The 26,473-nt window shown below is 38.8% G+C and overlaps 1 protein-coding gene and 1 long non-coding RNA gene across 3 annotated transcripts; both read right to left on the bottom strand.

The window, feature by feature from the left end:
• Positions 1 to 977: 977 nt before the first annotated feature.
• ATSEC20 (Sec20 family protein) lies at positions 978 to 25,601 on the bottom strand. Of its 2 annotated transcripts, XM_088977393.1 has the most exons (9): positions 25,376 to 25,598; positions 24,474 to 24,602; positions 23,985 to 24,282; positions 23,699 to 23,768; positions 23,213 to 23,268; positions 2,577 to 2,652; positions 2,440 to 2,476; positions 1,617 to 1,731; positions 978 to 1,524 (listed from the first exon to the last, which is right to left on the bottom strand). In XM_088977393.1, the coding sequence occupies exons 3-9, from the start codon at positions 24,266 to 24,268 to the stop codon at positions 1,284 to 1,286; spliced, it is 879 nt and encodes a 292-aa protein (XP_088833519.1). In that variant the 5' UTR covers positions 24,269 to 24,282; positions 24,474 to 24,602; positions 25,376 to 25,598; the 3' UTR covers positions 978 to 1,283. The 2 variants fall into 2 exon arrangements, with proteins under 2 accessions (XP_088833519.1, XP_088833518.1); XM_088977392.1 differs by lacking the exon at positions 24,474 to 24,602 and having other exon boundaries at positions 25,376 to 25,601.
• Positions 4,151 to 8,040, bottom strand: LOC148865151 (uncharacterized). Its single transcript, XR_016109768.1, has 2 exons — positions 7,914 to 8,040; positions 4,151 to 4,198 (listed from the first exon to the last, which is right to left on the bottom strand). It is a non-coding gene; the product is annotated as an uncharacterized LOC148865151 (long non-coding RNA).
• Positions 25,602 to 26,473: the final 872 nt, after the last annotated feature.

Genomic DNA, 26,473 nt, shown 5'->3' with positions numbered 1-26,473 from the left:
TCTTTTGATAGATTCAGAAATGTGCGCAGCCGACAACGTGTTCTTTCAAGGCCAGATCTACCTTTACAACTCTTGGTTACCTTTGATAGTGGGCTTGAACCGATACTTTGTTGTGGCCATGGTGTCCCTGAGCTCGTCTCTTTGCTTGTACTTCTTCATCCAAAAGAGAAAAAATTGGGAAAAAAAAAGATAAACAGAGAGATCAACTGATAGGAAAAACAAAGATATCAACTAAGAACCCTTTTTTTTTTGTTGAAGAGACATCATTTAGACCTAGTGCTACAATCACCCGTGAGTCGGGAATGGGCTGAGGCTAAGCATTGCACTGACTTAAAAATTTTCATCAGATGAGTTTTATTTTCAAATTTTGGAAAACAATTGAGAGTAAATTCGACATTTTTGTTTTTCCATTACTATTTAACAGCAATGTCAATTGTCAGAAAATCGTGAGGTACCTTAAGACAATATGTAAACGGATATAGTTAGTCAGTCAATGTCTAAAAAATTTGCCTTTTTTTTTTTCTTTTATACTTCTGCCCGCAATGTAAATAGTCCAAAGACTTAAAAGATCTTTATGATTACTAGAACTTGGATTATCAACTGTGTGTTACCGTTTGCAGACATAGAGGTAAAAACAAAGACCTACGAACATATATTAGTTTCACCCTGCAAGTGCAGTGTGCCATGTAATACTCCAGTACATGAAGCTCCAGTAAGATCTTTATGATTCCTATGCTTGAATGATTTTCATAGTTCAAGATGGCTTACAGGCATAAAACTTGGCCAAAGAAAATGGTGAAAAAATTACTCACCAGTTACCAACAAGACAACAATGTAATACTCTAGTACATGAAGATCCAGTATTGGTAAGCCACTCACAAGGGACCTCCAAATTTTAAAGAAAAGTCAAGATTCTCTGGTACGTCTCCAAATTCTGGGTTATTTCTGTCCAAAACCCGCCTGCTGAACAGAGTTGATGAGCTCAACCATGGAAAAGTTTCTTTTATTCACCAGTCAAAAAATAAGTATACAATAGCACTCTGGCTTTTAACACTGGACCGGATGGATGTCCCACAGGGTTTTTTTTTTTTTTTTTTTTGATAATTGTCCCACAGGGGAATATTCATTCTTCAGAAGGAGAAAAATGAATGCCAGTGAAATGAAAACAAGCCAAACTTAAAGACACACTAGGAAGCTAGTCATGAGAGGGCTCAATTTAGGCTGTGTGTACAGATAACATAATAGGAACGGAAAAAAACTGCATTAATTTGACAAAAAGAGATTCAAAATTCATCATGCCTATTTTCCAATGGGACATCTATGTTGGGCAGTACATTGTCATGAACATGCAAAATTTTAAAGCCATCTTCAGCAGCATCCCCCGGTCTCATTTCTCCCTGTCCAATCATCCCTGCCTTGATAGCAGAAGTAAGTTTTCTCTGCAACTTGAGCAGCCCAATACGTTTTGAAACAACGTATAAAACAGCGCAAGAGAACAAGATAAACCCAACTACAAGTATCACCCTGTCCACATAGAACTTCATTGTAAGCTATTTTTAAGTCACACGAAATCCAGTTGTGAAATAAATGAATATAAATGCTTTTCTTTTCTCTACCTGTCAATAACATCCTGACGTTGCATTGTGGACAGTAGGTTTCGTGTCCGCATAAGCAGTGAGCGATGTCCCTTGTACTCACTTTCTGCTTTCTTTAATACTCCAGTTGATTCCTCTGAACAACTCATGACATTTGCATTTATCATCAGTTTTAATTCCAGCATTGAACTTGTCAACAATCATAGCCTCTTTAACCATTCAGTTGGAGATGTGGAATATACTACAGAAAATCTCTCTTAAGGATGCAAAGATAACTTTGCAAGCAAATAAACAAATATATACAAAAACACTCTTTTTTTATATTTAATTTTTATTTTTTGTACATAAGAAAACACCTGAAACGATGAAACCAAATTGGTATAGAATTTTATACAAAATTCAAAAGCCTCTCCAGGTCTCTCTCAACAGAAGTATTTGTCGTCTCATCCTTTCACCAATTATTACTCATTGGAAGGAAATTATAAAACCCCTTTAGAATAAAAGTAGAAAACAAAAATCTTTTCTAACTTAATTGAACATTGATCTTTCCCTGTATTTGTTATCCGATCAGGCTTCCTACATTTGTTATATTCAAGATCTTCTAATATTAGTTACCTGCTAGACTCTAGATCTTTCTAAATTAATTATGTGACTGGTCTTATCCTATATAACTTTTTCATTCTCTACAGAAAACACAAAAAGGTATCAAACAGAACATCATCATAAAGGAAAGCAACATAAGCATTTTAAAAGGAGCAGGAATTGCTGTTCCACTGGAAAGCTATAGATGTAAACAGGAGCAGTGGAAATTGACAAGCTGTTTTATAACATAGAATCCACATACCAAAGGTCACTAATGTGTTTGCACTTCTTTCCACCTCCTGATACATTTAACATCCACGGTAAGAATCTTATCCCATGAGTTGCAATATAAACAACTACGAAGGGTCGATGTGTTAAAACAGTACAGCAAATCATAACCTGAACCATCAATTGGCGGGTGCGGCGAAGACTCTCTGTGATGCTTTCTGCAGCAGATGTCATTCCAGCTTTTGTCCTAGGAGGAAATTGTAACTTTATAGTTGTTTTCTAAGATGTTCAGTAAGAATGAAAAATAGGATAATACTTGTAAAAAAATGACAAATAAGATAACCATGTTCACATAGCAACAGATGGTGGCAGGCCTAAGACCAAAATATTATGCTTGAGGCAGTATGTGCAAAGTACACAGTTTTTACAACCAAGATTGCCAGAAGCAAAAGTAGATGGAATGAAGTGCAATTACTACAACTCCTTTGATAAATTATGTTACCCAGATACAGCAAGGACAAGGCTGGATATGGTATCAGATATGAATTTATACAAAATATTGTAGTATCCAACATGACACAGAACTCTTGTACAGGTATTTAGTTGATAAGTGGGTATTTGATCATGATTGTGGCCTATGTAGAAAAGACTAACATTTTTCAAAAATTTTGCAGGATAGGCATAATATTTATCTTATACTATGTGACTCGTATGCTTACATTAAATAATTACAAAACTTAATATTTAATGTCTTCTACCATTTTCAACTTAAATTTGTTCTGCATTGTTGTTTCAAAGTCTGACCTATCATTTATATACAACTGGAATCATTTTCACATTCTCTCCCAAGTAGCTTATCCTTCCACTTTATCCCAAGGCATTATAATATAACAGACTTGATACCATTTGAAAGCTCATTCAATTACTTAACTAACGAGCTCAAAATTATGCAATTTAGACAAACTTGATGGGGCCACAACAAAAACGTACACACCATGCTTATTTGTTTTAGTGTGTTTTCTAGCTATTATTTCAGTTGCTTCATGATCATGATGAATCAGAAAGGTTCCCCCTATAAATGTTTGACTCTGACAAGATTGGTTTTGCAAATTGATGAAAAAAGAAAAGTGGATCGATACAGGTGGGCAGATCTAAACAGGGGATTATCAAAAATATACATATTGATGTCATTTTGACCAAACTAATATGTCCATTAGTGACACCCCTGAGAATGGAAAGCCAAAAAGGGTACCTATCTGTGCCCTCTGGCGCAGAGCTTGAGGGGAGGAGGGGTGGCTCGAAGATCATAGATCGGGTGGTGTTCAGAGGAGGGATGGTGGTGGTGACAACTCTTTAGTGGAAAAAGGGGTAGTACTGCCACCTCTTTTACTCTCTGTAAGACTGATTACATTCAAGCACTTTAGCAACTATTAAACAAATGTGAATTAGAAGCAACTTATTCTATACAAAACTGAGCCACAAGCTGTGGTGTGGGATATCCAACTATCATGGATCTCCAATAAACAAAAAAGAAGTAGCAGAATAACTTAAGAATAAACAATTGCATACATTGTAATATGATATCACTGTATCAAACATTATCACCATGTCAGAAAGCTAACCCTCAGTACAATTGCATATTCTTTAGCAATATCATCTCCTATTGGATCATGGGCAAAGATATCAGCAGAACACAAACTAATCATTGCTGTCATCTTCATGGGGCTCAGGAAAAAAATTAGGTACCTGGGAAATATCAGCATTCTTCATGTCACTATTCAGGCTAGTGGCATCTGAGGGGAGAGAGAGAGAGAGAGTAAAAAAATTGTCTAGGAACATGGCTGTCAATGTGTTTGTTAGAATCGACTATACAGGGGTAGTTTTGTCATTTCAGTTTATATTAATAGTCTGATGTAATGTCTATTATGTTCAGGTTTTAAGTACTATGTTCCATACTTAATTAGGGGCATAAGAGTCTATGTATTTAATCAGAAACACATAAATAAAGTGGCTGACTAGAGAAATCTTCTTCTCTACTTCAAACCAGTTCTATCTCTCTTTCTCTCTTCTGCTAGTATTCTCTGCTAATCTAGGGCTGAAACCAGTACAGATCTGTTCTGTAACACAGTATCAGAGCCACTGTAAACAGTTCAGGTCAACCCAGAATTTTCCGGTTCGTCCTTTGCCCTAGATCTCTGCAGAGATCTCATTGATCATTTGGAGTCTCACAGAAAGGCTGAAAAGGAGTTGTCATTTTTCCTTTTTAGAGGTTTTCATGCCTCCAGTTGGTTGTGTAATGTTAGTTTCATGTGGTTTGTAGAAACCCTCTAATTGATGGATCTAAGAGGGCTATTTCAGGTGGTGGGTGATCAGATTAGTGCAGGACTTATTTGTAAAGTTTAAATAAGTAGGTTATACGGATGATACAGTGTGAACTAGGTAGTACTCAGTTGCAGGTCTGGTGGTATGTGTTTTTGGTGTATTCGAGTGTCTTTTATGGTGCTGAAACAGTAGGACTGCAGTGACAGTTAGGGTTGAAAACATATGTGCAGTGGTGGCTAGCAAGTGAAGTACTAGTGAGTGGAGCTTTTGTTTTATGGCTGCAATGGGAGACAGCAGTGAAGATAAATCTAGTGTTATGATTCCCCCTAATTATATCAGTGTGCAGATGACCTCTATTAAGTTGAATAGTGAGAATTAAATACCTTGCGCTAAATCTGTGCAAGTCTTTCTTAGGGCTAAGAAGAAGGTGAAGCATGTGAAAGAGGAAAAAAACCCTCAACTAATTCTCAGGGTTACGGTGATTGGGAACTAGAAGATGCACAGATTAAGACATGGTTGTGGAACAGTAATGGAAACTAAGATCAGTGTAAATTTTATGTTCTTAGATACAACCAAAGAGATTTGGGACCATGCAAAGAAGTTGTACTTTGGACAAGATAACACTAATGTTTTAAAAGTGCAAGGCGCAAAAAAGGCACAAGGGTCAATTTGTGCCAGAGGCACAATGCGCAAGGCAAGGCGTGCGCCTTTTTTATGTAAAGCGCAAAAATAAAAAAAAAATGCTAAAAAATAAAAAAGTCAAAAAATTCAAACAAAATGCCAAAAAATTCAAAAAAAATAAAAATATTAAACATAACATTAATAAAAAATATAAACTAAAATTTAAAAATAATGTTTTAAAATAACTATTGTCTAAAATTAAAATACATAAACATAAGATGTAAAGCATATTCAAATGAAAATTTAAAAATAAATTCAAACATATAAAACATTTTCAAGCATGTAAAACCTCTAATTTCTTTTTTCACTCAATTGCAGTATTTCACATAGCTAATGTAATGTAAAACATATTACATTCCTGATTCTACGAGCCGGCTTTGTGCCAAGCCCTTGAGGCAAGCCCAAACAAGCCCACGTTAGGTTTTAAATTCTTAATTTTCACACAAAAAATAATGATTTTATAGTTTTATTTTCCTTTTAAGAAGACATTTTATTAGGATGAATGAATGAATAACATTACCAAATTGGGGGCGTGGCACAGGGGTCCAGGGGCAGAGCCCCCGACCGAGCCGTTATGTTCAAATAAGGCAAAAAAGCACCAAATTTTCAAAAGGCACACGCCTGGGCTGAGGCGCAAGGCGCAACGCCTTTTGAAAGGGTTGTGCCTAGGACCTAGGCGAGGCGCATACCCTAAAATGCACCTCACCTGTGCGCCTGTGCGCCTATGCGCGCCTTTTAAATCACTAAATAACACTACTAGAGTATATCAGCTTTACCAAGAGTATTTTAATCTTTAGGAAGATAATCAAAGTTTTGAGGAGTATCATGCTAGTATGCATAGTTGTCAAGGTGACGCCTAGGCGGGCGCCCTTGGAGGCTTGCCTCGCCCAGTCACCAAGCATTTTTTATATTGTCTTATAAAATACTTTTATATTGTTACTTTTTTGAGATTATAATTATAAAATAGACATTATTGAACAAAAATATTCATTTTTGTGTTTATAAACTAATTTCTTTTTATTATTTTCTTATTTGTTAGGGTTTAATCAACACAAGTATTGCTAACTGCTGTATTGAACCCTCAAAGACTTCAGAATCTGAACCAATAAGTAAGGGAAAAACTTAAAGTTTTGTCTAATCAACAGATTTCTTCCTCCACTTCTTCTTCTTCTTCTTCTTCTTCCTCTTCTTCTTCTTCCACCTTTTCTTTTCTTCTTTTCCAATAACAAAAACAGGGGTTCAGTCCCCATATTTTTTGAATTTTCTTTCTTTCTTCTTTTTCTTCTCATAAATATGTTGATTTTCTAGATTTAAACATGCAGTTTATAATTTTCTTATGAAAATTATGGATAGTTATTAAGGAAAGATGGTTATGAAACCTAGGGAACTACTTAGGATATGCATTTTTTACTTACAAAAATCCATCGCCTAGGCGACTAGGCACCCCCATGTCACCTAGCCTTTGCCTTGACACCTTGAAAACTATGCTAGCATGAGGAATCTTTAGAATGAATTGAATGTTTATCATCCTCTTACATCTGATTCAAAGTTCAACAACAACAAAGAAAACAACTCGATGTACCAGATTTCTAGTAGGATTGGAGGCTGAATATAAACCGATAAGAGCACAAATACCATCTGGATCCGCTCTTCCCTCTCTAGAGGAAGTGTTTGCTCGTCTCTGGAGGATTATTGTTGGACCTCCAAAGCATCCTACTATGACTGATAGGCCTGCCTTTATAGTAACTTGAGGTGGGGGTTGTGGTGGTAGAGGAGCTTGAGGAAGTCATTTAGGTCATGGTGGTAGTAATGGTCCAATGTTCAACCATGGTGGTGAACGTTTTGGAGGTTGAGACTCAAGGGGAGCACGTGGTAGAGGATGTTGTAATGGTGTGAAGAGGTGCACGCACTGTGGAATGGAGGGGCATACTATCAACTTTAGTTATGATTTACATGGTCCACCCTCTACTTGGGCTAATCATGTGGTGGCTGGTGGTGGTGGTACAAGATGAAATTCGACAAAGTGATCCGACACCATCTACATCTATAGATGTCTCCAGAAAAGAGATGTTAACTGTCCCACGTGATAAATATGAGTGGTTTCTTCAAGCTACATCATAGTGGAATACTGCTACCCTTGCCCACTTAGGTATGGCTTGTCTGGCATCCAAATCCTCCCATTGGATTATCGATTCTAGAGCTTTTGATCATATGACTGGGACACCATGTGTGTTTTCTTCTCTTTCTCAGTCTTCTACATCACACACAGTTACCCTTGCTAATGGTTCCACATCTTCTATCTATGGTGTTGGTAATGTTGACCTAGATTCTGTACCCTTGTCCTTAGTTTTATATGTTCTCAAATTTCCTTTTAACCTTATGCCTGTTAGCATATTAACCAAGTCTCTTAATTGTTCCATCACTTTTTACCCTTCTTGTGTTTCTTAGGATCTCAAAATGGGGATGAAGATTGATAGATGGTATGAAGTTGGTGGATTATATTACCTTGATGATGATGGCTCGTCAATAGCTCTTCAATCGTCTCTTTCTCCCCTTCAGTGGCATTGTCGGCTTGGTCATCCATCTCTTAAAGCACTCAAGTTACTTCTTCCATCGTTGGGTAGTCTTTCTACTTTAGAATGTGAGTCATGTCAGTATGGAAAACACCATCATGTTCCCTTTAAGTCTAGGATTGATAGTCGTATGTCAAATCCTTATTCTTTTGTCCATATAGACATTGGGGGTCCAAATAGAATAGTATCATACAATGGTTACAAATATTTTTGTAATTTTTGTTGATGATTATTCAAGGATGACATGGCTTATCTTATGAAAGAAATGAGTTAAGTGTTTTCTACTTTTTAAAAGTTTCATGCTGAAATTCGCACTCAATTTGGTGTACATATTAAGATCATTCGATTCAATAATAGTCGAGAATATTTTTGCACATTTTCATCAATATTTGGAACAACATGGTATTATTCATCAAACTTCATGTACTTACACCCCTCAGCAAAATGGGGTAGTTGAAAGAAAGAACCACCACCTCTTGGAAACAGTTCGGTCCCTTTTGCACCATATAAATGTACCCAAATGTTTTTGGAGTGATGTCGTACTTACATCCTACTTCCTCATTAATCGGACACCCATGTCTATCCTTGAAGGTCATTCTCCCTTCTCCATCATGTTTCCCACTTTGTCTACTTTTCCTCTCACTCCTATGATTTTTGGGTGTGTGTGCTTTGTTCATAATCTTGGACCAGGAATGGACAAGTTAGATGCACGATCTACTAAGTGTGTTTTTCTTGGCTATTCTAGAACCAAGAAAAGGTATAGATGTTATAATACCAGTTCCCAACGCTCTTTTGTTTGTGTTGATGCTACATACTTTGAGTTTGTTCCATTCTTTTCAGGGTTGGATGTCTCTCCTCCTTTTCCACCTTCACTTCCAATTCTGGTTGAGAACCCCATCCCTCTTGTTCTAGTTGTGTCTCAGTCGTCGTCTCTAGTGTAGCTTCCTGCTGAATGACCACCTATCAGGCAAGGTATACACATCAACAAGTATCGACGACTCCTCCAATCTCTTCACCGTCAATAGATCCGGCAATTGTTTCAACACCAATTTCACGCCTCTCTTCGACCTTGGCCTTCCCATTACTTTATGAAAAATGTAGTTGCACTCTTCATCCCATTTCCAATTTTGTTTCGATATCTCACATTTTTGCCTCCCATCAGCAGTTTGTTTCTTTGCTATCTTTTGTTTCTATCCCTAAGAATGTCCAATAAGCCCCAACCTCTCTAGGGTGGCAGCATGGTGCCAAACAATGGAAGAACTCTCTACTCTAGCTCATAATCATTCATGAGATCTCACCACTCTTCCTTCTGGCAAGTATTTACTAGATGGTAGTGTAGAGTGGTCGAAGGCTCGTTTAATTGCAAAAGGGTATTCACAATTATATGGCATTGACTACACAGAAACCTTCTCTCCTATTCAGTGATTTAAAAGACACGTCTAGGTGCATAGGCGAGGCACATTTTAGGGTATGCACCTCGCCCAAGTCCTAGTCGCACCCCTTTCAAAAGGCGCATGCCTGATGCGCCTTGCACTTCAGCCCAGGTGTGTGCCTTTTTAAAATTCTGCGCTTTTTTGCTTTTTTTTAGCCTAACGACTGAGCTGAGGGCTCCGCCCTTGGGCTCACGCCCACACCCCTCGAGGCAAGCCCAGACAAGTCCATATTAAGGTCTTAAATTCTTATGTCTCACATAAAAATAATGACTTTATAACTTTAATTGCTTTTTAAGAAGATATTTTATTGGAATGAATGAATGAACCCCCAAGGCAAGCTCCGAGAACTCCCTATTTGCTAATGTTGTTCATTCATTCATTCCAATAAAATATCCTTTTAAGAATTTAAGACTCATAAAATCAAGACCCTAACATGGACTTGTTTCGGCATGCCTCGAGGGGAGAGGTAGTGGTACAAAGGCAACTCATAGAATCAAGAATGCAATATGTTTTACATCACATTAGCTACTTGAAGTAATGCAATTGAGGAAAAAAAAAAAGATTGTGGATTTTACATGCTTGAAAATGCTTTATATGTTTGCTTTTATTTTTAAATTTTCATTTGAATACGCTTTACATGTTATGTTTATGTATTTTAATTTTAGACAATAGGTTTTTTAAAACATCTATTTTAACATTTTGGTTATATTTTTTATTAACACAATGTTTAACATTTTTTTAATTTTTTGCATTTTCTAAATTTTTTGGCTTTTTTTTTCGAAATTTCTAACTTTTTTACCAATTTTTTTGTAATTCCACGCCTTGCTTCAAAAAGGCACACGCTTTGCCTTGCGCCTTAGGCGCAAATTGGCTCTTGCGCTTTTTTTGTGCCTTGCGCTTTTAAAACACTACTCCTGTTACTAAGATTGGCTCAATCCATGTTTTGATTTCGCTAGTTGTAATGTATGATTGGCCTCTATTTCAACTTGACATCAAGAATGCCTTTTTACATGGTGACCTTCTTGAGGAGGTTTATATGGAGCAACCACCAGGTTTTGTTGCTCAGGGGGAGTAGTGTGCACACCCTACATGTGAATCAGCACAACGTTGTGATGTCAAGTTGCCCAATTAGCATCCCGTCAATCATTGAACCAGCCCAACCAGCCCAAATGGTGAAAGAGTTTGACATGAGGCAGTGCCAGTTATTTTTTATTTTTATTTTTTTCTGACAAGCACAATGTCAGGTTGATCATTCAGTATTTAGTTATGATTCGTTTGCTAGGAAGATTTTGTTGGTGATATATGTAGTTGGCATTATCATTACAGGTAGTGACAGGTTGAAGACATTTTTGCATGGTCACTTCCAAACAAAGGACCTTTGGAAGTTAAAATACTTCTTAGGGATAGAGCTAGTGAGGTCTAAGCATGGTATTAATTTGTGCCAACAAAAGAATGTCCTTGATTTGTTGGAGACAAATTTGTTAGGTGCCAAACTAGCTGAAACACCCATGGAACCGAATGTCAAGTTGCATAGTGATGCAGGTGAGAGGTTTAAGGACCCAGGAAGGTATTTGAGCTTAGTAGGAAAGCTGAATTATCTAACTATTACTCGGCCAAATATATCTTTTGCGGTCAGTGTAGTAAGTCGGTTCATGTAGTTTTAAGGATTGTTCGGTACTTGAAGGGAGCTCCAGGTCATGGTTTGTTATATAAGAGTAGAGGAGGAAATCTCTACTCTTATATAAGAGTAGAGATAGAGAGCTACAAAGATGCTAATTGGGCTGGTTCAATGATTGACGGGAGGTCCGCTACAGAGTATTGTACCTTTTTTGGAGGGAATTTTGTGACATGGAAGAGTAAAAAGTAGACTGTAGTAACAAGGAATAGTGCAGAAGCTGAATATAGAGCCATGGCACACACTACATGTGAACTAGTATGATTGAAGAACCTTTTACAAGAGATGGGATATACAATTGATAGCCTCATAAAGCTTTCTTGTGACAACCAAGCTGCAATGCACATTTCATCCAATCCAATTTTCCATGAGAGAGAGGGTGCTCAGTGGAGTAATAAGTACTACATATGTAAACACAAAAAACCAGCGTGCAAAATTGTTCACCAAGGGGTTGAGTTGAGGAAGAGTGGATTACATTTGTGACAAGCTGGGACTATATGATATATACTCACCAGCTTTGGGGGGGTGTTAGAGTCAGCTACATAGGGGTAATTTTATCATTTCAATTTATATTAATAGTGTAATGTAATGTCCATTATATTCAGGTTTAAGTACTACATCCCATACTTAATTAGGGGCATAAGAGTCTTTATGTATTTAATCAGAAACATATAAATAATATTTGGCCGACTAGAGAAATCTTCTCGAGTTCAAACCAGTTCTCTCTCTCTCTCTCTCTCTCTCTCTCTCTCTCTCTCTCTCTCTCTCTCTCTCTCTTCTGCTAGTATTCTCTGCTAATCTAGGGCTGAAACCGGTACAGATCTGTTCTGTAACATGTTTTATCATTTATGTGTGTTCTGTTCTATGTATTAGGGGGATTTTGGCTCGTTCATGGCAAACAATCGATTGCTCTCAAACAGTTAGTGGTGATTGAAAATTTGAATGATAATAAAGGATAAAATAGGCATTTCAAACTTTCCTACTGTCAAAAAACTTGGAGGTACTTTAAGTCATTTTGCAAACAGTAGTACAGTTAGTCAATTTCACAAAACCTAGGGGTACTTCTAGTATTTTACCCTTATATTTTCTTTTTAGTTTGATTCTTGTTCTTTCAGTAGACAGGAGTGGGTTTGTCTTTTAGTCGGTCTACTTTATAACTAAAGGGGGGATATTATTATAATTTGATTCAGAGTTAGGTGATTTCGTATAATAGAGATCTAGCCAACTAAGAGATTAATCTTTTCTTTCATTTGGCCTCTTTTCTTTTCTCTCTGTTCTCCTTTTCTGATTCTAATACCAGCAAGCCAATGTTAACATTTTCCTTATAAGTTTTAAGCTATTAGAACCACTGTCATTGAATCTCATAACCTAGCAACCAAATTGAAGATCTCTGATTTTTATCTTGAGCTTTCTTAAAGATTTAAGTCTGTAAATTCAGCATGTGAAAAGTCTATGTTGTAAGGCTTATTTAATTGTTACTTTATAGTTGTTGTTAGTAGGTTGTCCTCTTAAGATACTGTCAGTTATTTTTCCTTCTTTCTTATTAGTTTGTTTCTAGGGTGTGCCGCCAGGGGCATACTTGTAATTTCTATTCTCTTTATTAAGTTAATATAAATAATGAACTGGTGGCAGCTAGAGATAGTTTTTTTCTTTTCCTCTCAATCGTATCTTCCTCTCCTTCTCTTTCCCTCTCTCGTCTCCCACTCTCCATGAATGATTACATGGTATCAGAGCAAGGTTTTGAGCTGTAAAAGAATTTCGGTCTTTCCTATTTTGAACCTGCTTCATCCTCCTTTCCTCCTTTAAATTCTTGGACGTGGAAGACAGAGAAACCCTAGCAGACTACTGGCGGTACCTCCTTTGGGTTCTTCCTTGGTCGTAATATCAAGGAAACCCTAGTCGAAGAAGGGCGACTAGGGTATGTGTTCTTGTTTTTGTACAGGTGCTGGACAGGGTATGTGTTCTTGTTTTTGTTTTTTGGCCAATGGTGTGAAGGCCTTATCCCTTGGTTCTATACATTCGTTTGGATGTTGGATTGTTAGACTGTATGGGTTGTAATCGGACTGATAGTAATGTCTGCCTTGGTTGTGTTGGACTGATTACCGAGCTGGTTTAATGACTGAACCATCACAGAGTTAATATCAAGGAAACCCTAGTCGAAGAAGGGCGATGCAGATAGAGACTTCCTTTCTTCTCTGTTCAATGCTGTGAAGTCAATTTCTAGTTGGCACCTTCATATAGGTGCTGGACAGGGTATGTGTTCTTGTTTTTGTTTTTTAGCCAATGGTGTGAAGGCCTTATCCCTTGGTTCTATACATTCGTTTGGATGTTGGATTGTTAGACTGTATGGGCTGTAGTCAGACCGATAGTAATGTCTGCCTTGGTTGTGTTGGACTGATTACCGAGCTGGTTTAATGACCAAACCATCACAGAGTTGATTTCAGCAGCTTCTTGTTTTCTTTTACACATCCTAGAAGTAAATTTCTTGAAGGTTGGCATTCTGTTTGTGGCTGTTGTGTAGTTGTGTGGGATTTGGACTGTTTTCAGCAGTACTCTATGGCAAATTATTGTAAAGAGACTGGGCCGAATGGGCCCTAGCATCTTCTCTTGTAATGTCTTTTATTTTATTGTTGGCTAATGAGCCTCTCTTAATGGGTCTGTTATTTCTCTTTGTTTAATCTCTTTATGTTACTGCCTAGCTGGCCACCCACTTAAGGGCATACTTGTCATTACTCTATTTTAATACTTAATAAAAAATGTTAGAGGAGAAGGAGAACTGATTTCGACTTCTTCTCTTTCCTTCTCTTTTCGCCATATTCTTCTCTTGCTGCTCTTACTTCTCTTCTTCCTTTCTTCTAATCTTCAAATTTACACCTAAGATTTGAGGACTGATTTGCATCTTGGTATCAAAGCAGGTCTATTTCTTTCTTTTTTCTTTCTTCTTTTCCCATACACCCAAAACCCTAGCCAACAGGTGTATGGAGAAATAGGTTCTCTATAGTAGAGAGGATCTCTGGTCTAGTTGGTAGAGGGTTTGGAGAGTTTAAATCTGGTTGGATATTGCCAAGAAGCAGTGTTGTTCTGTTGCTGCCCAAAACCCTAACTGACTAGAGATTTTCGAAGGTACCAGGTAAAGGTGATGCTTGGGTATGGCGCTCTATGCTTGGGAGGTGTCTTGTGACTTCTAAAGGAGGGCAGTTCAGGTTTGGAAGAGTTTGGGAAGGTCTGGTAGGAGCGGCTACATCTTCTCTCTTCCTCCCCAACAGCTGGATGGAGCAAAACCCTAGTTTTCAAGCAGCTGAGTTCTGGTTTGACTTCAAGTAAGTTTATACAGATAAAATTTCTGGTTCTTTGATTTCCGTTTGATTGATGGAAACATACGGAAGTGAGTTCAAGCAAGTGCCGATTTCAGGCCTTGGCTCGGTAGATTCCGTTTTGACTAATGTAACCACAATCAAGCTAGATGGGACAAATTATCTCGCTTGGGCACAATCTATAAGAATGTACGTTGCAAAGTGAAACCCGAGGAGACTGACCCTGAATTTGAAAAATGGATGCAAGAGAACTATACTGTCATAGGATGGTTGATCAATTCTATGCAACCTCATATAAGTCAGCACTATCTCTGGATGTCTTCGGCTAAGGAGATATGGGACAGTGTTACTGAGAACTATTCACAGAAATTGAATGTAGCCAGAGTATATAAGTTGAAAAGTGATGTGAAGAACCTAAGACAGGGGGAGAAGAGTGTGCAATCTACTACTCTATACTGAAATCCCTATGGCAGGAAATTGATGTTATGGAGACAGTTGTATGGGAGAGTAAGAATGATGCTGAAATGTATAGAAAGTTGGTGGAGAGAAATAGGGTGTTTGAATTTATCATTGGACTCAACCTTGAGTTTGAGATCATTAGGCAGAATATCTTGGTCAGAGATGAGGTTACTCTTTCACAGGCATATGCTATGATAATTAGTGAGGAGAGTAGGCGACAGGTTTAGTTGTAGGGTCCACCTACGGAACATTTTGCACATGCTGGAATGAAGCCAAAGGGTCCACCTATTCAGTAAGCAATAAAAGATCTCTTTCTACTTTCCATATTGTTCACTTTGACGTGTGGGGGCCATATCATATGCCAACTAGGGGGGTTACAGGTACTTTATCCTTTTTATTGATGACTATTCGCATTACACTTGGATTTATCTCATAAAATCCAGGAATGAAGTACCAGCTATTGTGCAAAAATTTCATGAACTCATCCTCACCCAGTTTAACACCCGTATCAAAATATTCCGTTCTGATAATGCTAAGGAGTATTTTGAGAGAACCCTCTCCACCTATTTTGAAACTTTTGGGGTTATTCATCAAAGTTCTTGTTCCTACACTCCACAACAAAATCGGGTGGCGGAAAGGAGAAACAGACATGTGGTTGAAATTGCCAAATCCTTCTTGTTTGCATCCCATGTTCCTATAAAATTTTGGGGAGATGTTCTTCTTACTGCTACTTTTTTTATCAACCGTATGCCCTCCCGGGTCCTTGGCTTTAAAACACCCTTTAGTCTTCTCTTCCCGAATGAGGATATTTTTTCTCTTCCTCTCCGTGTTTTTGGGTGCACTTTCTATGTGCATATTCAGAGTCATCAAAGGCACAAGTTTGAACCTAAGGCTCATAAATGTGTTTTTCTAGGATATGCTTCCACACAGAAGGGATATTGTTGTTTTGATCCAGTTCATGGCACTCACTTTGTAGCTCGGGATGTCACCTTTGCTGAGTTGACTCCTTTCTTTAGCATTCCTCCTGAGGGGGAGAAATCTGAAGAGCCCTTTGCTATGTCTCCAATTGTTCCTATTCCCATTCCGTGTGAGTCCTATCATAAGGTGTCCACTTCTCCCACTGGACCTACCTCCAATATTTCTCCTCCTCTTCCACCTCATTCTCCTACTATACCTTCTCCTCCTGTTCTCCAAAGGTGGTACCAAAGGCAGAGATTCAGACATGGGCAGGTTGTTTCCACTCCTTCAAAAGAGCCTCTTGCTTCTCCCATCATTCCTGAGGTAACATGTCAGCCTTCTACTGACTGATCTCCAGCTTTCCCAGACCTTGACCTTCTTATTGCTCTCCGCAAGGGCAAGCGGAAGTGTACAGCCCATTGTATCTCAAAACACCTGTCTTATAGCCTTCTCTCCCCTTCCTACTACTCCTTTCTTGCATCTGTTTCTTCCCATGTGATACCCAAGTCTGTACCAGAAGCCTTATCTCAAGCTGAATGGAGGGATGCTATGATGGCCGAACTGGATGCTTTGCATAAGAACCATACCTGGGATATTGTTGACTTGCCTGAAGGGAAGGAACCAGTGGGCTGTAAATGGGTGTTTACCATTAAATATCACTCTGATGGCTCTATTGAGAGGTTTAAGGCTCGGTTGGTTGCTAAGGGCTACACTCAAATGTATGGTATTGACTATCTTGAGACATTTGCTCCTATAGCTAAGATGACCTCAGTCAGGGTTCTGTTATCTCTAGCTGCTACTTTTGATTGGCCCCTACACTAGTTTGATGTTAAAAATGCCTTCTTGAATGGAGACCTACATGAAGAGGTCTATATGTCTCTACCTCCAGGGGTGTATGGGAAGGAAATGTAGAAATCTATTTATGGTCTTAAACAGTCTCATCGGGCTTGGTTTGAAAGGTTTCGAGCTGCTCTTGTCTCATTTGGCTACACTCAAACTCAATCTGATCATACTTTGTCCTTGAAGAAAAATGGCTATCTAGTGACCTTCTTGATTGTTTATGTTGATGATATTGTGGTCACGGGTAATGATACTGAAGAGGTCAGTAAACTAAAAGGATTTCTCAACTCTGAATTTGAGATCAAGGATTTGGGAGATCTACGATATTTTTTGGGCATTAAAGTTGCTAGATCTAAGGATGGTATCTTCATTTCTCAGCGTAAATATGTCCTTGATCTCCTTGCTGAGACTGGTAAACTTGGAGCTAAACCAATCTCCACTCCTATTGATCCTAATCATAAGCTTTCTGCTACAGATTGTGAGCTTTTATCTGATAAGGGGGTGTTTCAGAGACCGCTTGGGAAGTTGTTATACCTTTGCATGACTCAGCATGATATTTCCTATGCAGTAAGTGTTATTAGTCAATTTATTCATTCTCCTAGAGATACTCATTTAGATGCTACAGAAAGGGTTTTGTGTTACTTCAAAGGTACTCCAGGGAAAGGTATTCTATTTGCTAAACATGGACACATGAAGCTAAAAGCTTTCACTGGTGCCAATTAGGCAAGATGTATTGATGATAGGAGATCCACCTCAGGTTATTGTTCTCTGGTTGTTGGGAACATTGTGTCATGGAGGAGTAAGAAACAATCTATAGTTGCTAGATCCTCAGCTGAAGCAGAATACAGGGCAATGGCACATGGTGTGTCATAATTATTGTGGCTACGATCCCTTCTAGAAGAATTGGGGGTGGACTACGAGAAGCCAATGATGCTCTATTGTGACAACCAAGCTACTATCAACATTGCACATAATCCTGTTCAACATGATAGAACAAAGCACATTGAGGTTGATAGCCATTTTATAAGGGAAAGAGTTTCCTCAGGGGAAGTTTGTTTGCCATTCATCACATCAGAAGAGCAACTAGTTGATATCTTGACCAAGGGAGTTCCAAGAGGGAAAATGACACACTATTTAAGCAAGCTGGGCATGATTGACATATATGCTCAGCTTGAGGGGGAGTGTAAAGAGACTGGGATGAATTAACCCTAGCATCTTCTCTTGTAATATCTTTTATTTTATTGTTGGCTAATGGGCCTCTCTTAATGGGCCTGTTATTTCTCTTTGTTTAATCTCTTTATGTTACTGCCTAGCTGGCCGCCCACTTAAGGGCATACTTGTCATCACTCTATTTTATTACTTAATAAAAAGGGTTAGAGGAGAAGGGAGAACTGATTTCGACTTCTTCTTCTCTTTCCTTCTCTTTTCGCCATCTTCTTCTCTTGTTGCTCTTACTTCTCTTCTTCCTTTCTTCTAATCTTCAAATTTACACCTAAGACTTGAGGACTGATTTGCATCTATTATGAATCAACTTCATCGGGGATTACACCGACCCGCAACATAGCTGGTATGGGAGGTGAAAACATGATGTTTCTCATGCCCATTACCCCTTTAAATGGTCTAAACTACCTGAAGTGGGCTAAAAGTGTAAAATTTATGTAATGGTAAGGGGAAAAGTTGGTTACATAAATGGAAGGGTGAAAGAACCCAAGAGTGAGACAACTGAACATGATAGGTGGAACCAAGAAAACAGTATGGTGATGTCTTGACTCCTTGCAGCCATGGAACCTGATGTGAAGAACTTTATGTGGGCAGACACCGCTAGTGAGATCTGGGAATAGGCCAAAACTACCTATTCTGAGCAAAGGCATTATGCCAAAGTTTACCAGTTACAAGCTGAATCCTCCAACCTGTAAACAGGGAAATCGTAGTTTGTCTTCCTATTATTCAGCCCTTACTTCCATATGGAAAGAATTGGATCATTATCAGGCTATAGAGTGGAAGCATGATGACGATGCTAAAGCCTACAGGAAGTTGGTTTCTCAGCAACATGTGTTTGCCTTCTTGTTGGGATTGAACCCTGCCTATGAACCTTTGAGAGTTCAGATCCTAGGAAACAAAGAGTTACCATCGGTTCACGAGGTATACTCCCTTGTTCAATCGGAAGAAAGTAGGCGGAGTGTGATGGTTATAGCTGAGGGGGAGCAACAAGTTGCTTTGGCTGCAATGAATAATAACTCCATGGGGAAGAAAAGTGACACTAAGAAGGCGGATGATAAAGACAAGTTGTTTTGTATCCACTGTCGGTGTTCACGGCATACACGTGACACATGTTGGGACATTCACGGGAAACCCAAGTGGGCAGTAAAGAATCAAGAACATGGTAAAGGTCAAGGTCAGAAGAAGATGAACACAGCACAGAATGCAGCACATGTGGCAACCCAAGATACTCAAGTTGTCGGTACTACCCGGGGCCACCATAATAATTCTGATCCCCAGGAAGATATAATGAATTCCTTCAGAGAACACCTGGAGTCTTATGGTAGGGCTTTGCACCAAATGGATAGCTCAGTCACTGGTACTCCCTCTACCTCATATGCATCTACATCAGGTAATACGGCTTCTGCATTCCATGTCACTCCCACAGGTTCCCCTTGGATCATTGACTCAGGGGCCTCTAACCACATAACCGGTAAGCCGAACTTGTTTTAGGCTATAGACTTATAGCCTTTTGTCAAGAAGGGATAAGGTGAGGCTTGCGGATGGCTCATTTTCCTCCATTGCAGGCCAATGATCAATATCTCTTCCCCATGGCCTTAACCTGAATTGTGTATTGCATGTCTCTCAACTTCCTATAAATTTGCTTTCAATTAGTAGTATCACGAGCTCCTTAAACTGTAGTGTAACCTTTTTTTCCTGGCTCATGTGTTTTTCAGGACCTAACTTCTGGGAGGACGATTGGTAGAGGGAGCCTAGTGGATGGCCTCTACATTCTCAACAACAAAGTTGGTCTCTCGGTGTCATCCTCAGAGTCACATAGTCAGTCAAATAAGAGTAAATTTTTTTGTGGCATAGTCGATTAGGTCATGTTTCTTTTGAAATAGTAAAGTCTTTGTTTCCGATTTTATTTAAGTCATGTTTAGTGTCAGAGTTCCAGTGTCAAACGTGTCAGTTGAGCAAACAATGTAGAACAACTTTTCACTCAAATAATAAAAGATCAAGTGTTCATTTTCATGTTGTGTATTCTGATCTATGGGGGCCTACTAATGTAATCTCTGAGGGTGGACATAAATACTTTATCACATTGATCAATGACTACTCTCGCTATACATGGGTATTCCCTATGCGTAGTAGAGACGAAGTTCCAAAGATTGTGAAAGACTTCCAGAGGATGGTATTTACGCAGTTTCATGTTGAAATACAGATCTTCCAATCCGACAATGCAAAAGAATACTTCCATGGTGAGCTCAATGAATTCTTTGACTCCCACGGATCTATTCATAGGAGCTCATGTGCCAGAACACCACAACAAAATGGTGTTGCAAAAAGAAAAAACAGACACCTCCTTGAGGTAGCTCGGGGGATGATGTTACACATGAATGTTCCAAAAAGGTTTTGGATGAATGCTATACTTGCAGCTGCTTATGTCATTAATTGCATGCCCTCCAAAGTGCTGAACTACATGGCCCCTCATAAGTTGTTCCCTCAGTCCCCTTTATTTTCCATTCCCATGAAAGTTTTTGGTTGTCGTGCCTTTGTCCATGATTTGTCTCCGTCTCGAGGTAAGTTAGGACCCTCGGTCCATTCCTTGTATCTTTTTGGGGTATCCCTCCTCTCAAAAAGGGTATCGGTGCTTTGATCCCATTAGTCATAAGTTTTTTGTGTCATGGATCTATCCTCCTTTGAGTCTGAGCCATTCTTCACTACTTCTCCTCAGGGGGAGAGTAGTAGTGTGGAAGAGGAGAAGCAAGTTCAAGTCTGCAAAGTCTCTCTTCCTTCTATTTCGGACCTTGCTCCCTTTCGTGTCTTCCAACGTTCACATCGTTGAGATCAGCAATGTGATAGAGATGTGGAGCAGCCAAACATTGAGCAACCGACACCATTAAACTTCCAAGAGGCAAGTCCAATCCCTGTTGCACCTATTGATACCCCTAGTCCTACTATGGATGACCTTGACATTCCTATTGCTCAACGAAAGGAAGTCAGGTCATGCACTACTAGACACCCCATTACCCATTTTGTCTCCTATGATCACATTTCCCCCTCATACCAAGCCTTTCTATTTGCAGTTGATTGCATCCCTGTTCCCAGAAACGTTGTAGAAGCCTTAAAATGCCCCAAATGGATAGATGCCATGAAGGAAGAGATTAATGCTCTTCACAAAAATCAAACTTGGGAATTGGTGGATCTTCCAAAGGGGAAAGACCCCGTGGGGTGTAAGTGGGTGTTTACTATTAAACACAAGATAGACGGAACAGTTGAAAGGTACAAAGCAAGATTAGTAGCCAAAGGGTACACTCAACTGTACAGGGTTGACTATGATAAGACTTTTGCTCCAGTAGCTAAGATGAACTCAATTAGGGTTCTCCTGTCATTAGCTGCTAATCTTGACTGGGAATTGCATTAACTGGACATAAAGAATGCTTTTCTGAATGGTGACTTAGAGGAGGAATTATACGTGGTTCAACCCCCTAGATTCTGTGCCAAGGGAAGTGAAAATAAGGTGTACAAGCTACGAAAGTCTCTTTATGGTTTAAAACAATCTTCCAAAGCTTGGTTCAGTAAGTTTCACATGGCAGTTCAGCAGATGGGCTTCAAACAATGTCAGTCTGATCATACACTCTTTGTGAAGAGATGTCAGGAACAGGTTGTTGTATTGATAGTGTATGTGGATGATATCATCATTACAGAAAGTTGGAGTTCAGAAATACAAAAATTGAAACAATTCCTTGCATCTAAATTTGAAGTGAAAGATCTAAGTCCCCTAAAGTATTTCCTTGGAATTGAAGTCGCCCGCTCAAAAAATGGTATCTTTATCTCTCAAAGGAAATACACCCTTGATCTATTACAGGACACTGGCAAATTAGGTGCAAGGCCAGCAAATACTCCCATGGATGTTGACCACAAGTTGGGTGACTGTGATGGTGAACCTCTGAATGATGTAAAACAGTTCCAAATGTTAGTGGGAAAGCTGATTTATTTGTCCATGACCCGTCCAAACATTGCCTATTCAGTTGGGGTTCTAAGCCAATTCATGCACTCTCCTAATAAACCACATGAAGGCAGTAGAGAGAGTTCTTAGATACTTGAAAAAATATCCTAGAACAGGTCTACTATTCAGTAAACATAATCACTTAAATGTGGAAGTCTTTACAGATGCTGATTGGGCAGGTGCTTTGGATGACAGAAAGTCCACGAGTGGGTATTGCACATTTGTGGGAGGAAACCTAGTGACTTGGAAAAGCAAGAAACAAAGTGTGGTAGCAAGGTCAAGTGCTAAAGCTGAATATAAAGTTATGGCACATGGGGTGGCTTAAGTCCTTTGGCTAAAGAATCTTCTAGGAGAGCTTGGAGTTGTTGTTCATAATCCTATGTCTCTTTACTGTGACAACAAGGCAGCCATAAACATCGCCAGCAATCCTGTCCTACATAAGAGGACCAAGCACATTGAGGTGGACAAACACTTCATAAGGGAAAATTTGGAAAAATGAGAAATTTGCATCCTTTATGTCAACTCCAAGGAGCAACTCGTTGATGACCTCACAAAAGGGCTTCTATACTCGCGGCACAATGAGTTATGTGAGAAGCTGCGCATGATAGACATATTCAGCCCATTTGAGGGGGAGTGTTGTAAGGCTTATTTAATTGTTACTTTATAGTTGTTGTTAGTATGTTGTCCTCTTAAGATACTGTCAATTAGTTATTTTTCCTTCTTTTTTACTAGTTTATTTCTAGGGTGTGCCGCCAGGGGCATACTTGTAATTTCTATTCTTTTATTAAGTTAATATAAATAATGAACTAACGGCAGCCAGAGATAGTTTTTTCTTTTCCTCTCAATCGTATCTTCCTCTCCTTCTCTTTCTCTCTCTTTCATCTCCCACTCTCCATGAATGATTACAGTCTATATGTAGGATTGTCATACATTAAATTTAGTCACCAAGTGGTGTGTTGACCTAATCTAGCCATGCAGGATATGGTTTCTGGATCAGTATTGGCATACATCATAAGTTCTTCATAGATCAGTCTACTTGTCCCACATGGGCCACATCATTGATGTTTAATATCTGTGCCTGCCAGTTAAAAGAGATCCAGCAAGAAAGGGTCATACAACAAGTATAATACAGATAAATAAAATAAGAAAAAAAAACATATTTCTGTTTAACAGCACAGGTACAATAGTACACTCAATAAAGTTTCTTACAAGAGCATATGCATCAGACTAGAGATAAACATCAGCTATGTAAGTCCCTAGTATATGTATAGCATGCTCAAGTTCTCCAATATTTCATCTTTATGGAAAGATCTCCTAACACAAACAGATCATAATACATACTGCAAATTTCGCCGGCGAATTGTGGACTCTCCTCCACCTCCTAAAAGAAGTTCCCTCTGTCATCATCCAAATCAAATGTCAGGACTGGGAATAGTCAAGAAGGTAAACAGTAAAAGAAAGAAATGCCCAACATCATCAAAAATCTAATTACAACCCAGAAACCCACAGACTTGGTCTCTAAGCACCATGGATCTATGTTATGAAATTACAAAAGACACCAAATCATCTGTTACAGGAATCCTAAAACTAAATTTCAACAACCTAGCCAAGTTCTATTTCTCAGAAAACTCATCTGCCCAAACCAGGAAAAGGAAAGGTTTTTCCCTTGGGCAAATTTAAGTTATCAACACTGCATAAAGTTGCTGAGGAAAAAAGAACACCCAAAATCATGAGGTAAAGAAGTACCCAATTAAATCTCCTAAAGAATAAACTTACATTTCTACATAGACAAATCTATCAAAAATTCAGATAAAGGAAGTATATTACCTCTGCCTGAGAAGCTTTCCTTACATTGGCCTGTGCTTTCAAATTGGCATTCCTTAGGCCCAAATGCAAACTGATCACACAGGAAAACAAGCATCATGAGAAAGGAAACCAAGTCTTTAACAAGCTTCAACACAAGAGACCCATAATAAAATATTCCCAGATAAATATTTGGAAACAGGTGGAGAAAAAAAACAGAATATTGAAAATATAAAATCCAGGCAACTCAAAGGTCCAATACTTGAGATTGAGCCTTGCATGAAAGACAGAAGAAGAGGAAGATACGGACCTCTGATATTGAATCTTCCAATATTCTAATGTTGATTGAGCAGATAGTATTTCTTCTTCAGTGGGCAGCTGTGGGGCAAGAAGATCAAGTCTAAACTGAAAAGATCTAAGTAAAGCCAACTCATCCTGTGCAAGGCCATTTAGTCTTGGAAGAGAAATCCCTTCGCTACTACCAGTTCCTGATTTACCATATTCCTCAATTGCTTTAACATGCTTTTGGGCTCGTTCAAATGTCTCGTCCCACTCTTTTTTAACCTTCTCAACAGCCTGTACAACTCTGTCCATGATATCTAATGGCACTGACAGACATTTACCAGGACAGAGAGTTAGCAGAATCCAATGACAACTCCATAAAGATAAAAGTAAATAATTTATAACAGAAGAAAAGTCCACAGGCAAGGAACCCTAAAACACTGAACAAATTTCCGAGTCCCAACTACCATAAACCAAAGAAAAGGCGTAAACTTGTTCTTCAATGTGAATAACATACATGTGATAGACTATATGTGGTCATCAATCCATATCGTCCAAAATGTCATGTCCTATCTTGGATTGGGCACAAGCAAAAGTGTCCCGTCATTCAGATGATTCTAGACATCAAGTTACAAGTTTTTCCTGCCTATTGAAATTAACGATCATGATCAGATGGTTATAATCACTATCAGTAGAAGCATGAGACAAACTAGCATTTAGATTTTAAGAGAGAATAGAAAAAAAGACCCGGAAGTTATGTTCGTTCAAATTCTCTTTTTTTTTCTCTTTCAAATTTGAGATTCTCCCTTTTCCTATTTCTAGTGAAAGATCCATTAAAATTGGATCATAATTTTACCCAACAAGCATCTACAAGATCTAGAAATAGCAACAACAGGGCGAGGACTATACTCCCATCCCCATCCCCAATCCCCGTCGGCCGATGAGAAAACAGATCCTCCATCCCCGACCCCAATGGAGAAGGGTTCCCCCACCAGGGACCCGAATTCAGACTTGTTTTCCAGGTTAAGTAAAATTCCAAGAACACCAAAGCCAAATCAATTTGGTGGTGTTTTATTTAGAACTAGTGCAATTATCATATTCAGACTTTTTTTTTGGTAAGAGATCAGGTAAAAGAAAAAAGATATATAAGACCTTTAACCTTTAAACTGAACCGTGAGTTTCAATTTGAAACTTATTTTCATTTCTAGTTTTGAGCAAAGCACTTCAAACCCTTTTTTGGGTAAAGCAGATCATTTTTAGTGATACAGCCATGAATCAAAGACAATGTTTTTTTTTTCTCAATTGGTGAATCAAAAGCAAGAATTAAAAATTCAAAGGGCAAACTTTCAAGATGTTACAACCTTACAGGGGTGCAGAGTAAGGGAAGAAGGGAATCGAAAGAAAGGAATGGAATGGTACCTCTCTCCAATGTAACCGCGTTGATGGTTGTCTTTTTCTTTGTTGAGCGCCCAAAGCTGCAAATGGATTCGGTATTATTTGGGGCGAAACCCTTCTCGCTGTTGAATGAATCTCATTGCGTCTGCATGTCTTTGTATGAGAGAGAGAGAACTGGTTGCCGGACGCCGCTGTGCTGGACAGACGTAGTAGTCCCGGCAAATCACAAAAGACCACCGTGTACTACGGGGAAGGCAATATATATGGAATGGTACTATTGAAATTGCAATTGGGATCTTCTGCTGCTTACACAGCGCACCTCACACAAACCTCACAGATACATCCCACCGTGCATTCCGAACATTTCCCAATAATAACAAATAAATACGGGAGATGTTCGAGATAGATGGTGAGCTGTGGTTGTGAGGTCGTGTGAGTAGCATATCTGGACACTTTAAATTCTGGATTAGGATTTGCTACACACTATTTGTTCATCTCTACTGCCTATGGTCCATTACAGCTGTGCGTATTAGGAATATCTCTCTTGACATTCATGGAAGATATTCCCAATACGCGGTGGTGGTGTTTTGTGGATAAAGACGACGGAACACTTAGTGGGTAAAATACATGGGTCCTATAGTCATTCAACCTCTCAATATACGCCCTATGTATTTTATCAATGGTGTGGAAGCGTTGACGTGGGCTCCATAGCCCGCTATACATCTAAAGCGCTCAGTTAATTCAAATTCTCTATATTAGCATTTCGTGATTAACTTCACAAAAGAATTTTATTTGGATGCTTAAAGCTTTCAAGTTCCAAAACTTTCCTTCCATTATTTGCTCAGCAAAAAATAGCTGGTGTGGTTTATTTGTACATAAGTTCTTCTCTTACAATGGCATAAAAGATGCAAATGATTTTTGCTCCCTTCCCACATGATTGGACAATTGACAATCTTAAACATGGTTTTTAAAACTAATTCCGAGACCAAACCGGTCAAGGTCCGATTACCGGGTCAAACGGTTCGAATTGTTCGATTTGAACGACCGGCTTGTACTGACAAAAAAAAATTTAAAAACGATCAAAACCGTTCAAACAATTAACCGCCCGGGTCAACGGTTTAC

This window comes from Nelumbo lutea, chromosome 3 (genome assembly GCF_056320005.1).
Source record: "Nelumbo lutea isolate HS-2025 chromosome 3, American lotus-T2T, whole genome shotgun sequence".
NCBI lineage: Eukaryota > Viridiplantae > Streptophyta > Magnoliopsida > Proteales > Nelumbonaceae > Nelumbo > Nelumbo lutea.
Note: the sequence above shows the minus strand (reverse complement) of the source record. Positions and strands in the feature narration are given on the sequence as shown.

Bases quoted from the DNA above. Each gene is read 5' to 3' on its own strand.
- ATSEC20 (XM_088977392.1), bottom strand. From the start codon at position 24,268: ATGGACAGAGTTGTACAGGCTGTTGAGAAGGTTAAAAAAGAGTGGGAC. The intron at 2,477-2,576 runs GTTATGATTTGC...TAAATGTATCAG, and splicing joins CCCGCCAATTGATGGTTCAG to GAGGTGGAAAGAAGTGCAAA. The intron at 1,732-2,439 runs GTATGTGGATTC...TGAGTTGTTCAG, and splicing joins AAACACATTAGTGACCTTTG to AGGAATCAACTGGAGTATTA.